The 15,297-nt window shown below is 42.0% G+C and overlaps 1 protein-coding gene across 1 annotated transcript in view; it reads right to left on the reverse strand.

Moving 5' to 3' along the window:
• Positions 1–235: 235 nt before the first annotated feature.
• ube2ql1 (ubiquitin conjugating enzyme E2 Q family like 1) overlaps positions 236–15,297 on the reverse strand; it is a 37,537-nt gene continuing 22,475 nt past the window's right edge. Inside the window, exon 2 of the mRNA XM_033048130.1 lies at positions 236–1,624. Within this exon, the coding sequence (XP_032904021.1) occupies positions 1,493–1,624 (132 nt within the window). The 3' untranslated portion in view covers positions 236–1,492. The remainder of the gene's footprint in view (positions 1,625–15,297) is intronic.

A 15,297-nucleotide genomic window follows, 5' to 3' on the forward strand; every position in this document is an offset into this window, starting at 1 on the left:
CAGATGGGGCATATTGGTTGGCCTGGACAAGTTGGGCCAAAGGCCCGTTCCAATGCTATAACTCTGTCACAGTCATAGTTATGATAATTGCTAGCTTTGCCGAACCTTTTAAAAGGCCAAGAACATTTCATATCCCGACGTCTGTGTGAAAAATGAAAATTTTGTATTATGAATCATACCATCTGTACTGTTCAGGATGAAAGTAAAAATGCAACAAGAGAATCAACATACTGGAGCAGATTAAAAAGAGCATTTATTTTCTGTCCATTATGATATTTTCATCCATTCTTCTTTCTTTCTTTGCCTTTTACATGCCTTTCCAAATACTAGGTCACTAAAGAACTGTACATAAGCGTGATTGACCCCCCCACGGACACTTATCAAACTTGGTATCTTGAAGATTTTCCCCTTCAGTCAGAATACCCGTCACATGCTCAAAAGGCTATGCATTTGGCAAACCACAAATAAATTAAACAGAAAAACACAAATGCCATTACCACTTGACAAAATGTAATAGCTCTTGACACAGAACAAATGACAGCGACATTCTTTCAGCAAACTAGCAACCACTTATTCCTTAAACATGCAGATACAGCAGGAATTGAAACATCTGAATCATTTAAGACATTTAATTAATGCAGGAATTTGAATTGTATCTCTGCATTGTCTTAAAAGCTACTCCTCAACAATCTATCATGAGCATGTTGCTTTCCTTACTCCCACACACATTTGATGTACAATTCTACTATATACTGTGACATTATTTACCACATAGGCACATTAACCCTGTGAGATGTCAGTTTGAATGAGAGGTGACCACCCCAGCTAAAGACTGTTTTTAATATAAATAATGTACAGCAGTGCCAATCAACAATGATGCTGAAACATGATAAACCTTCTACTTTCATCTCACTGGATTTGAAGATAGAACAGTTCACTTTCAGTGATCAATAGCCAGCTACAAGACATAGAATTTAATTTTTTTAGCAACAAGAGCACAGCTCCACACAAATTACAATCTTCAAGTTGCATTGACAATTGACCTGTGAGAAACAGCACAGCAAAATGTCAACCTATGCTTGCCACCTGGGAATTAAATATTAACAGCTCCATTTAAATTTAAATTAGTAGAACGGTGAAGAATGCAATACATGATGTCATTTGTTTATCTTTAACATGGTGAGAAGCACACTACCGTGTCGCAGGACAGGCAAATGATGCAAACATGATGCATAAGAACCAAATTCATGTGAACTCAATTCCAGCAACAAGCATGTCATTCCCCCCCTAACCCCCCCCCACCCGCAACCCCTCCCCCCAAAAAAGAAATCCCTTCAGGCTTTTATCCGTAAACATTTCTTTTCATAAATAATGTAAATGTCTCCTTTGTGTTGCCACGTCTAATTGAAGCTGAAATAGAAAGAATGCATCGTAAACAGCACTGAGAGGATGAAAGTGTTTTTGGGTTGGAAAACGTTGCGAGCTCTGTGGCTCAGCCGTCGGATACAGGGGGGGTGACCCAGCCATACTTCTCGTGCGTCTTCACCAGACTTTTAAATGTCGCTTCAGCTTCTTTGCGAGTGAAGGCTTTCTTTGTCTTCCCCACTTTTCTGCAAATTCGACCCTACGAAGGAAACACAAGATAAATTAGACCAGCTATTTCACTTTGTTCATCCAACAGGTAACAACCAAAGATCACACAATGCTATGCGGGGAACTCCCACCGTGAAAGTCAGCCTGTAAACAAAAGTTGACCAATCACTTTCTCCATTCAATCAACATTGGGATCCAGTGAGAGGGGCAAATGCACCATCATTAGGAATTGGCCCGACCAAACAACATGTCAGTCTGAAGAAGGGTCTCGATCTGAAATGTCCCCACTCCTTCTCTCCAGAGATGCTGCCTGGCCCACCGGGTTACTCCAGCATTTAGTGTCTACCTTTGATTCGACAGTTCTTTCCTAAACGTGTTATTTAAGTTTAACAGATGATCTGAGCATGTTGTTCCACTGGCAAAGAGGATGCCCACACATGGAGAATCTTGCATGGTGAGGGATAGGCTAATTGGTGGTGGATGTATGAGGTCTAAAACTGTGGGATTATTTAGTTAATAGAATAAACATTTCACAAGTAATCCACACTTCGTTCCATTCTAGAGTCACAATAATAATTCCCTTATGAAGGGTATCTGAACCTAATCAAAATAGGAGTGCACTTCATCCCCTGCTGAACTTACATTATCTGCACCTAGAAACCCACAAATCTGGTAAAAATCTACCAGCAATATAACACCTTTAATGAAGCAATATGTCCCAAAGTTTCACTGGAGCTTTATTAAACAATAAATTGTTCAGCAAAACAACATAAAAATATTGCAGCAAGTAATGTTGAGGAAATAAGCTTAGAGGAAAACCACTATGGAGAAATAAATATGAGGGTGGAGAGATTTAGGGAAGGAATTCTTTTTTGGAGGTGCCGACACAGCTGCCAATAAGCAAATAAACAAATCTGGGGATTTCCAAGAGACCAGAATTAAAGGAGCACAGCTTTACCAGAGGTCTGTGGAGCTGGAGATAGTTACAGAGATAAGGAGGGGCAAAACTGTGGAAGATTTCAATAAAGATAACAATTTTAAAATCAAAGCATTACATGATTGAAAACGAATAAAGTTCATTGTTGATTGGTACAGGTTTGGAGACAGGCAGCAGAGATTTGGAAGATTATATCAGTCAGAGAACTGGGAAGGGGTAGGGGTGGAGAGAGAGGGAAAGCAAGGGTTACTAGAAGTTAGAGAAATCAATGTTCATACCGCAGGGGTGCAAGCTGCCCAATCGAAATATGGGGTGCTGTTCCTCCAATTTGCGCTGGGCCTCACTCTTACAATGGAAGAGTCCCGACAGAAAGGTTAGTGTGGGAATGGGAGGGGGAGTTAAAGTGTTTAGCAACCGGAAGATCAGGTAGGTTTAGGCAGACTGGGCAGAGGTGTTCAGTGAAATGATCGCCGAGCCTGCACTTGGTCTCGCCGATATATAGAAGTCCACACCTGGAACAACGGAGACAGTAGATGAGGTCGGAGAAGGTGCAAGTGAACCTCTGCCTCACCTGAAAAGACTGTTGGGGTCCTTGGACAAAGTCAAGGGGTGGGGGGGGGGGGGAGGAACAGGGACAGGTGTTGCATCTCCTGTGGTTGCAGGGGGAAGTACCTGGGGAGGGGGTGGCTTGGATGGGAAGAAGACCAGGGAGTTGTGGAGGGAAGTGTCTCTGCAGAAAGCGGTGGAAATGGGAAGATGCGGCTAGTGGTGGGATCCCGTTGGCCCAGCACAAATTGGAGGAACAGCACCTCATATTTCGCTAGGGCAGCTTACACCCAGCGGCATGAACATTGAATTCTCTAACTTCAAGTAACCCTTGCTTTCCCTCCCTCCCTCCATCCCTCCCCCTTCCCACTTCTCCAACCAATCTTACTGTCTCCGACTACATTTTAATCTCTTTGCCATGTTGTTACCTTCTCCCAGCTAACAACGGTCTATTCTACATTTCCCTTGAACTTCATTTCCTTTCTGTTTTCACACTTCCTTATCTATGTATCTTTCCCTTCCACCTTACGTCAGTCTGAAGAAGTGTCTCACTCTGAAATGACACCCATTCCTTCTCTCGAGGTTATGCGTGTCCCGCTGAGTTAAAGCATTTTGAGGCTATCTTCAGTTTAACCAGCATCTGCAGTTCCTTCCTACACACTTGGCAGATCAAACTACGTTACGAAGTTAAAATATCATTAAATGTTTCCACGCAATTTGCTACTCGCGTTTTCCTCATTCCTCTTCAAATCCTGCAATCTCCATTGAATCTTAGCATGCTAGAGCATAGGGTGGTGTATAGGATGTCCACTATGGTTCACATTACTTTAATAAACTATTCTGAATCATGTCTTACATTGTTGAATGACTAATTAATGACACGCAGAATAAATAAGATAACCAAATAGATTCCATCAATGTTCCCGTAAAATGTATCTAAATGCTTGGAGAGGTATCTGTCTGCTGCTTATGATTATGTTTGTGACTTGTTTTTCTTTTAAACTCCCAATATCCCATTTATTTTAATTAGAACATTGCCCAGCACAGCACAAGAATTGCCATTCAGCTCACCTTGATGCCGACATAACTAATCCCATCTGCAGACACATGATTTGCATCCCTCCATTCCCAGTCCATTCAGGTGACTGTCCAAATGCCCCTTAAATATTTCCATTTATATCTGCTTCCTCACCTCCCTGGCAGTGCGTTCCAGGCACCTATCTCTCCCTGTGTAATAAAATAAATGCAATCCCCCCCCCCCCCCCACCTCCTTAAGTCTAATGATAATTAAATATAAATATAATATTCCCACCCAGAGAAAGTTAAACTGACCATCTATGCCTCTCAATTTTATTCTTCTATCAGGTTGCTCCTCAGCCTCTGATGCTCCAGAGAAAACAATTCAAGTTTGTCTTACCTCTTTTTTTTTTTTAAACCAGTGACTAAGTAGCTGCTCCTCTAAATATTTGTTTTATATATATATATAGACAGTCCTCAAAGAAATGTCCAATAAATTGAAAAACAAATGTTAGAAACACAAAAAAGAGGGCAGGTATTTTCCAGTCCTCAAGAATAATGCCAGTGGAGATTAAATCAGTCAACTTGATTGCATAATTCTATAATATTTTTCACTCCATTTTACAGGGTAATTAAACAAATACGCAAGAGGGCGCGTGATGTAGCAGGTCCATGATGATACACGAGTACTAATATTGAAGTAAACAACATATGTGGATCACAGCACTAAACTGTTCAGTCTCCAACTTGAATTCCCCACCAGGAATCTACCTGCTGGGATCACATATTGAAGATGTACACATGCACTGTGCATGTCTCTTTTGAGTCATTTATCATTTGTGTCATATGTCTGGGTTCCCAACAACAATTTCTGTTGATCAGAACTCTCAAATGTGAATACGCCAGAAAAATGATGCTGTTTAAACCATTCACTCATTGGAGAGAATGTTACTGATGCAAAATCGTTATCATTTTGGTTATACATCATTAAAGGCAAATCAAATTCCTCCAATGTTGCAAAACATACTTGGCTAATAAAGTGTGACTATGTTTTTACTCTGAGCCAGCAGAGTAAATTTGGAATTCTGAGGGAGAATTGCTACAAATTGAATGCCTTTAAAATAATTACCCTCCTATATGGAAGGATGCAAAAAAATGTATTGGTGAGTGCTGGAAAAAAAGATATTTGAGGAGATCATACAGGCGACTGAGGAGACCATACAGGAGACTGAGGAGACCATACAGGCGACCATGTGGCAACAGCCTAGTCGCCTAAACAAATCGCTTAAGTGGAACAGGAGCATTACTCATTTCACAGTGTGAGCTGTGAAAGGAGTTAAGGGGCTGTCCCACTTGGGCGACCTAATCCACGAGTTCTGGCGAGTTTGCCCTCAACTCATACTCGCAGCATGGTCGACACGAGGTCCTAGGAGGTCTTTGTAATTCTCCTTCATGCTCGAGAGTAGTCCCCGTGTACTCGAGGCCTCAGCTAGGTTACGGCGTATTTTTCAACATGCTGAAAAATTCCCTCGAGCATAAAAACGTCGCCATGGAAAAAAAATCGATACTATTTTTACTCGTAGGTTTAGTCATAGTAGGTCGGCATGTTAGTCGTAGGTAATCGAGGGCAGTCGAAGGTAATCAAAGGTAGTCGTAGATAGTCTTCATCATAGTCGAAGGGAGGTCGAAGGTGAGTCTTCACTCTCCACTATTTGGTGTCCAATTTTCCCGAAGTTAGTCGTAGCTAGTCATAGCTAGACGAAGCTAGTCTTCAACATAATCGAAGGAGGTCTTCTAAATAGTCGAAGGAGGTCTTCAACATGACATTTTTTCAAACTCTCCTAAACTCGCCAACTAGGTCGTCCAAGTGGGTCAGCCCCTTGAGTCACAATAACTCTTTCTAGGGTGGCATGGACACAAAGGACCAAATGGCCCATTTGGTGCTGTGGATTTCTATGATTCTCAGTTTGATGATACTCTGCACATATTGTGAAATGCTGCAGTTGGATGAGAACAACATTCTCCCAAGTTTATACCTCATGTCTCCTCTCAACATACTTGAGTTAACAAAGACAGCCTATTCAACCTTTTGAGTCAATGCTGATTCTCGAAGCAATCCATCAATCCTATTCCCTCACTTATTTCCCTGTAACTTACTTTCTTCCATGTTCATTAAGACCTGCCCAATTGTTCTACCACACACCCACACCCAGGGCAATCTGCTGTAGCCAATTTACCTACCAACCAGCTCATCTTTGAGATGTGGGAGAAAACTGGAACACCCTGAAGAAACCTTTTCTTGTTGAGGTGCAACACATCTGACTTGCAGTTCTCCCATCTCCCCAAGAAATGATCCTGATACCTCTGGAATCTAAAGCCGATCTTCTTACATCATTTAATCAACCCCACTTTTATCCATTTCATCTTCTTATTCGCATACTCATCAGCATTATTATAATGAGATCCTTTGAGATCCAGCGAGAACCTGCTTTTTATTTTATTTTTTCCCCAAGAACCATGAACTCTGCTTACAAGACTTCAACCCCCTTTCTACTAATGTACTTTCCAGTTTAGTTTAGAGATACAGCACGAAAACAGGCCTTTCGGTTCACAGAGTCCGAGCCAACTGGGGACCAACCCATACACCAGCATTACCCTACACAAAAGGGATAATTTACAGTTTTTACCAGCCAATTAAACTGCAAACCTGTGTGTTTTTGAAGTGTGGGAGGAAACCGGAGCAGCTGGAGAAAACCCACATGGTCACGGGGAGAACGTGCAAACTCCGTACAGACAGCACCCATAGTCAGGATCGAACCCGGGTCTCTGGCGTTGTAAGGCAGCAAATCTACCACTGCACCAACATGCCACCCTCTGATGAAACATTTAACTGTTTCTCTTCCCGCAGAGGCTGCCTGATCTTGTCAAATCCAATCCTGCTAAGTATTTCTATCATTTTTGTCTTTACTTCTGCCAGCATTCATGATTTCCTATCAAACAAATTCTTCTGTTACATGAAAGTAATGTGGTTTCTCATTGTTATTGCTCTTTGAACGTCGTCAACTACTCTCCACAAGCAAAGCATGAAACAACCTGTGCAGGAGCTTCTCTCCCCCCACCCCCACCCCCACCCCCACCCCATATAAACAATCATTCAAAAAACATTTATTGGTTAGGTAAACTTCCTATTTCTGTTCTCCAAGTTGACATATCCAAAGCAAACTAACAGCGCAGTGCCATGGAGCAGGCAGGTAAGCTGCTATAACTTTGATAACTGCTGTTGAGGTCTACTTTCTGCTGTCTGTAAACTATGATCAAAACCAATTTTGGTCCCGAGAGTTTACAAATGGATTGACTTTGCCGCTGCTGTGCTTGTTATCCTTGGACAAGATGCAGTGCCTAAGATCCAAAGATCTAAGAGTTTGTGTGCTCTTTAAACCAGGAGAAAAGTTTTGCAGAATTTAGCTTTTCTGCTTCAGGGCAATTTTGAACACCACACAGTGACCTGCTGTTTGGTGCCCTTGGAATACGTACGTGTTCCACACTTCAAAGGACAAAAAAAAACAACAACAAAAAACTTACCGAACATCACAACTTAATTTTTTTTTTAAGATCAGATTTCTAATATTTTATCGGATGATCCCCATGCGACAATGTTTTCATTCTCTTTGTTCTAAGGGATGCGACAGGGATTGATCACAAAGGGCGGACAATTAACATAATTACAATCTCCAGTTCTTCTCTTTAACATGTTAACTAGTTTTTATCGGTCTTCCTATTGACCGACAATCTGCATGTCTAAAGACAAACTCTTCTCAATAGAATCCTCAGCTTCTTCCACACCAGTATCCCACACCATTTATGCCATGTCTAACACAATGCCTCTACCAAGCACATCTTCCAGCAACAAATAATCCAGTAGAGGAACTCAGAGGGTTGAGCAACATCTGTGGATGGAAAAGAATGATCAACGCTCTTGGACAAAACGTTGCACCAGGACCAAGAGTGTAGAGGGAAGATAGTATAAAGAGAGGGAGTGGCAAGACAAGCGAGAGGTGATTTGTGGACCAGTGAGAGGTGAAATATATCAGGCATATGGAGCTAGATAGGGGAGGGGATGGATCACATTTGGAGTAGTGCCTGGGAGATAATGAATAAAGCCAGTCAGAAGAGAGGGAGAAAAAAAGGGCAGATGGGGTGAGAAGAGGGTGAAGGTAGAGACAGTTGCTGGTAGGTGATATAATTCACCCCTCCCAGTCCACAATCACCTCTCATTTCTGTCTTACCGCACCCCCTCTCCTCTTGATACTGGACATCTTCCCTCTCCACTCTTAATCCTACAAAGTTCCTCCAGCAGACCATTTGTTGCTCCAGTGTCCAGCAACTAGTTTTTTTCTCTCCAAGCATAGCATAAGATCCTACTTAGCACAATATCCTGGACTAATCCATTATTCCAAGTCCTGCTCTCCTGCTCAGATGCAATACCTGTCCTTTCACTTCCTTTCTTTCCACTGTCAGGACTCCAGCATCTTTGCAAGAGAAACCTGATAACATTCCGTATTAAGAGCCTGTCTGAAGAAGAGTTCCGACCTGAAACATCTATTCCTTTTCTCCAGAAATGCTGCCTGACCCACTGAGTTACTCCAACATTTTGTTTCTATCTTCGGTATAAACCAGCATCTGCAGTTCCTTCCTACACTCAACTGTATTAGTTCATCACTGTGCTCCTCTACATTGGGGAAATAAAAGCATATTGAGTGATTGTTTTGTGAGTGGATCCATTCAGTCTGCAAGCATGTCTGCTTGCACGCTACACACTCTTTTTATCCCTTGCACCTTCACAATGAAATTCAAGTGAAGATTAGTGAATAACACTTGATCTTTCATTATTGTTTTATTGATTCAACTGTGAGTCTAACTGTTTACATCTTCTCCCTCCATTTCTTCCACAGTAACTAGGTATGGTTAATTGGATCTTGTCAAAAAAGTATGTCATTGTTTTCCCTTTCGTCGTCAGGTTTATTGTCACAATTATTGCCTAAATGCCTCCCATTTCATTCATCCCATTGATGCCTGCTTTCCTGTCTACTTATGTAAAACCCGTCACCTATACATTTTTTTTTCTCTGGGGAAAAGATCATGTTGTTTCTCATTCCAAAAGCTTCAGCTGACCTGCTGAGGATTTTCAGTTCATATTTCTTCTCAATGTTATTGGCATATAATTTTCGAACATTACAAATATTGTTCAGCATAATTTTAATGGGTTTCTGATTCACCTCCCTGATCTCCGTAACATTCTGAAATACAGGAGCAGGACAAAAGTAAAAAAGTCTGCTCATTTTGGAGAGGACCAGTCTAGGGTCCTTCCACTACTGGACATTGGGGGTCTGAGACTGGTGAGGTCACTCAAGCAAGGGAAGAAATAGCAGCCCAGGAGGTCCAAGAGTAGCAATTGTGTGATGTGGACAGAAAAGGGGTTGTGCTGACACTACTGAGTCTATTGTGTGTTTTGTCTACCTTCTCCATGCCTCCTATAATTCTAGACTATCTGGATGCCCCTCAGCCTCCACTACTCCACAAGAAATGTCCAACCTCAACCTATTTCAGGCAACAACTTGGTACCAGATGATTACTTTGGCTTGAACTCACTGTTCTCACACCTATTCTCTATCACCCAAGCATAATCATTCCAGCATTACCCCCACAATGTGCAGTGACTGCTGTGTTCTTTTATTTCAATGAAATGTGGATTAGCCCTGACTTACCTGACCCTGCTATACAACCTGAGGATGTCTCCATTTATCGTATGGACTGAATGGAAAATCTCAGGCTTTTTGATCAGTACTTCGTGGGGCACTGATGTGACGGACTCAGCTCAATTCTACTCCTTTAACCTGGAATACCCGATATAAAAAAAACACCTTCCCTTTAATCAATTGAGGGAATTTAACTCAAACATTTTGTGGACTGTCAACCTATCATCCCAAGCCAATGCCAAGATGCCACTGGACAAGTCAACTCTCTTGAAACAGCAAACCCTGACACACTATTCATCATTACCGACGACTTCAACCAAGCGACCTTCAAGAATGTATTCTGCAAATACTAACAGCAGGTCTCCTGCACCACTTCTACATCACCATCTAGGTCCATCCCATGCCCTTATGTCAGCCAGCTTGATCATCTGCAGGAGCTACTCCTGCTGCTTTACAGCCCAGGATTGAAGCACAAGGTACCAATGAAGTGCAATACAACAGTGATTTGTGGATGTCAAGGGTCTACATGACTGTCTTGAGTTAGTGGATTGGAACATGTTCAAGACCACTTCATCCAGCCTGTAAGAGCATATCTCAGTCATCACTGGTTTCATCAAAAAAATGCGTTTACAATTGTGTTTCGATGTGGTCTATCGTAACCAGAAACCTGAGAAGAACATGGGGACTAAAGTCCAGATCTAAGGCTTAAGTTCCACAAAGGTGTATATGACAATAAACTAATTTGACACTTAAAATACAGCGCAAAAACAGATCCTTCAGCCCACCGAGTCCGTGCTGACCAGCGATCCCTGCACTATTCTACACACACTAGGGACAATTTACATTTATGCCAAGCCAATTAACCTACAAACCTGTACGTCTTTGGAGTGTGGGAGGAAACCGAAGATCTCGGAAAAAAACCCACGCGGTCACGGGGAGAACGTATAAACTCTATACAGACAGCAACTGTAGGCAGGATCGAACTCAGGTCTCTGGTGCTGCAAGGCAGCAACTCTACCGCTGCGCCACCGTGCCGCCCTTGTTCATTTTCCTTCAGAGAAATCGCTGCTACTACAGTGCCCTCCTAAATATTTCGGACAAAGACCCATCATTTATTTATTTGCCTCTGTACTCCACAATTTGAGATTTGTAATAGAAAAAAAACCACACATGTGGTTAAAGTGCACATTAAAGTCAGATTTTTATAAAGGCCATTTTTATACATTTTCACCATGAAGAAATTACAGCAGTGTTTATACATAGCCCTCCCATTTCTGGGCACCATAATGTTTGGGACACAGCAATGTAATGTAACTGAAAGTAGTCATGTTTAGTATTTTATTGCTTATCCATTGCATGCAATGACTGCTTGAAGTCTACGATTCATAGACATCACCAGTTGCTCTGGTGATGCTTTGCCAGGCCTCTATTGTAGCCATCGCTAGCTTATGCTTGTTTTGGGGGCTAGTCCCCTTCAGTTTTCTCTTCAGCATGTAAAAGGCATGCTCAATAGGGTTCAGATCAGGTGATTGGCTTGGTCACTCAAGAATTGACCATTTTTTATCTGTGGCAAACTCCTTTGTTGCTTTAGCAGTATGTTTGGGATCATTGTCTTACTAGAGAATGAACTGCCGGCCAATGAGTTTTGAGGCATTTGTTTGAACTTGAGCAGATAGGATGTGTCTATACACTTCTAAATTAATTATGCTACTACCATCAGCAGTTGTATCATCAATGAAGATAAGTGAGCCAGTACCTTCAGCAGCCACACATGCCCAGCCCATAACACCCCCACCACCGTGTTTCACAGATGAGCTGGTATGCATTGGATCTTGGGCAGTTCCTTCTCTCCTCCTTACTTTGCTCTTGCCATCACTCTGATAAGTTAATCTTCGTCTCATCTGTCCACAAGACCTTTTTACAGAATTGTGGTTGCTCTTTTAAGTACTTCTTGGCAAACTGTAACCTGGCCATCCTATTTTTGCACCTAACCAGTGATTTGCATCTTGCAGTGTAGCCTCTATTTCTGTTCATGAAGTCTTCTGCGGACAGTGGTCATTTACAAATCCTCACCTGACTCCTGAAGAGTATTTCTGATCTGTCGGACATGTGTTTGGGTTTTTTCTTTATTATAGAGAGAATTCTTCTGTCATCAGCTGTGGAGGTCTTCCTCGGCCTGTCAATCACTTTGCGATTAGTAAGCTCACCAGTGCTCTCTTTCTTCTTCATGATGTTCCAAACAGTTGATTTTGGTAAGCCTAAGGTTTGGCTGATGTCTCTAACAGTTTTATTCTTGTTTCTCAGTCCCATAATGGCTTCTTTGACTTTCATTGGCACAACTTTGGTCCTCATGTTGATAAACATCAATAAAAGTTTCCAAATGTGATGGAAAGACTGGAGGAAAGACTAGGTGCTGAGAGCTCTCTTATACCTGCATTAAGGAGGCAATTAAACACACCTGAGCAATTACAAACACCAGTGAAGCCATTTGTCCCAAACATGATGCCCTGAAATGGGGGTCTATGTATAAACACGAGTTCGATCCTGCCTACAGTTGCTGTAATTTCTACATGGTGAAACAAAAATGTATAAAAATGCCCTTTAATAAAATCTGACAATGTGCACTTTTACCAGATGTGATTTTTTTCTATTACAAATCTCAAATTCTGGAGTACAAAGGCAAATAAATAAATGATGGGTCTTTGTCCCAAACATTATGGAGGGCACTGTAAGCACATTAATTTAAGCTCCCATAGAAATACATTTCCATGTTTAATAGCTTTGTATTTTGCATGTTATTTGAATTTATTCTCCAGTTTTTGGAATGTTATCAGTTATTGCCCTATTCCATGTACACTAATTTACATTTTATGACCAACAAATTATGGGTAGATATAGTCCACAGCCCGTCATCCACATTCATGACTGAACTCCCTGTAACCCCAACTCTACCTCCACCTCTCTGTTTACCCCCTGCATCCATCTGTACCCATGTTTAATAAGAATCTGCCTAATTTTGCAGTTTCTGCATTGTTGATCAAATACTGGTACAATTGTTTAGCATTGATCGTTGCTACAATACTGATACTGCAAGCATGAAGCTGCAGAGATCAAACTTCACAGCCCAACGAGGAGCATGATGTGCCAATTGATTTCAACACAACTTCCACACCCATGTCAAACTGCCTGCTTAATTAACGGTTTCAGAACCCAGCCAGCACAACCACATTGTGGACATTGAACAAAGAGCAGGGTGTTAGAAACATAGAAAATAGGTGCAGGAGTAGGCCATTCGGCCCTTCGAGCCTGCACCGCCATTCAATATGATCATGGCTGATCATCCAACTCAGTATCCTGTACCTGCCTTATCTCCATACCCCCTGATCCCTTTAGCCACAAGGGCCACATCTAACTCCCTCTTAAATATAGCCAATGAACCTTCTATGGCAGAGAATTCCAGAGATTCACCACTCTCTGTGTGAAAAATGTTTTCCTCATCTCGGTCCTAAAAGATTTCCCCTTTATCCTTAAACTGTGACCCCTTGTCCTGGACTTCCCCAACATCGGGAACAATCTTCCTTCATCTAGCCTGTCCAACCCCTTAAGAATTTTGTAAGTTTCTATAAGATCCCCCCTCAATCTTCTAAATTCTAGCGAGTACAAACCGAGTCTATCCAGTCTTTCTTCATATGAAAGTCCTGCCATCCCAGGAATCAGTCTGGTGAACCTTCTCTGTACTCCCTCTATGGCAAGAATGTCCTTCCTCAGATTAGGAGACCAAGTGTTGATACCATTGAGTGGTTAGATCCGGTTAAAGCCAGGCTTAAATATTCAAAGCTAGTAAATATTAATAGTGAAGCTAGTAAATATTTAAAAGCTTAAATATTCAATATCCCTTTGAAGGAGAGATGCACCATGGTTTGTCCAGTTGCTGACAAGCATCCTACAAGAGGAGAAGCTGAACAAGCAGGCTGCAGGTTTTACTTGTATAACAGACAAAACACAAAGACGGAGAGATTCTTGTATCTGCACGACATCACAGGACCCTTCAACATATCCCGAGAGGGCAGAGGAAGACAATCCCTGGGGTTAAGCCTTCGAGGACCTTGCTTGGTATCACAAGTTGAATGACCTCACTAGAGTAGAACAAAAAACAGAATCCATTAAAACAGCCAGCGGGTCAGACTGCATCTGTGGGAAGAGAAGCAGAGACAATGTTTCAGGCCGCAGACCCACCTACAGAAATGAAAAGGAGACAAATTAATTCCTGCCCTGAAACGCTGCCTCTCCGTGCTCTCCAGACATTCTGCCTGACCCGCTGAGTTACTACAGCACCGTTTTTTGCTCAAGATTATCTGGTCAGTGAATGTTTGGGAGCCGTTGTAGAGTGAAAACATAAATAAAATAGTATGGAGTTGTGAAATACAGAGCTCCCAAATAAAGAAGCAAAACTGGCATAAACCATTAAATCAAGTTACCTGCAATTGTAGAATTCAATGTTGTGCCCAGAAGTCTGCAACCTGCCTAGGGGTGATGCTCCTCAAGTTTGCATGGGCTCCACCGTTACAGTACAGGAGGCCACAAACCAATAGCTCAGAGCGGGAGTGAGATAAAGAACACAACTGAACACAAATGTTCTGTAAAGTGATCAATCAACACCAAATGCTGTACACTAGTATCTAGAGTTATTTTGACCTCACTGGACTGCCCAGTGCACCCCTCGACTCAGACAAAGCTTTCCTGCTTATGATCTCCATCTATCAGGACGCCTGCCCGTGATCTCGATCTATCAGGACACACACCTACTGTTTACATTCTCCCCTCAATGACACACTTGACTATGTTGCAAGCTTCATACCTACTGTACCTCCAGGTTTCACATCCTGCCAGCTAACCACCAAAGGTAGCATATCACTTAAGCAGACTGAATGTCACACAACCATCTATCTTGCAGGACAAGGACAATACTTTTTGCATAAAGCTCAATGGTAGTAGGTTCATAGGCATATCTTAACCTCGGTGAAGGGGACAGTACTGGCCTTTACTGGACACTGACTGCAGGGTCCATGGTCTGGAATTTAGCTGAAACCATTGAAGACGATGGCACCCACCTTCTCCTCGTCTTCTAACTCACAATCCACATCCTCTGAGATAAAGATTCAGATAGTGTAATTATGCGCTTTTAACCTTCTCCACTCCACAACACAACTACATACCTTCACACCTTTGTCATTTCAGGCAGCGAGGAAGGTACACTATCATTTAACATCCAGCACAGACCACAATTTTATTATTGACATGAGAGCAACACTGTATTGTAGCATATAGTAATGTAGCAACATAGCTCCAGCAACCAAGTGCTGTCTGTGTGGTTTGCACATTTTTCTTGTGGCTATGTGGGGTTTTCTCTGGTTTCCTTTCACAGCTCAAAGATACTCTGGTTGGTAG

Source organism: Amblyraja radiata, chromosome 2 (genome assembly GCF_010909765.2).
Source record: "Amblyraja radiata isolate CabotCenter1 chromosome 2, sAmbRad1.1.pri, whole genome shotgun sequence".
Lineage (NCBI taxonomy): Eukaryota > Metazoa > Chordata > Chondrichthyes > Rajiformes > Rajidae > Amblyraja > Amblyraja radiata.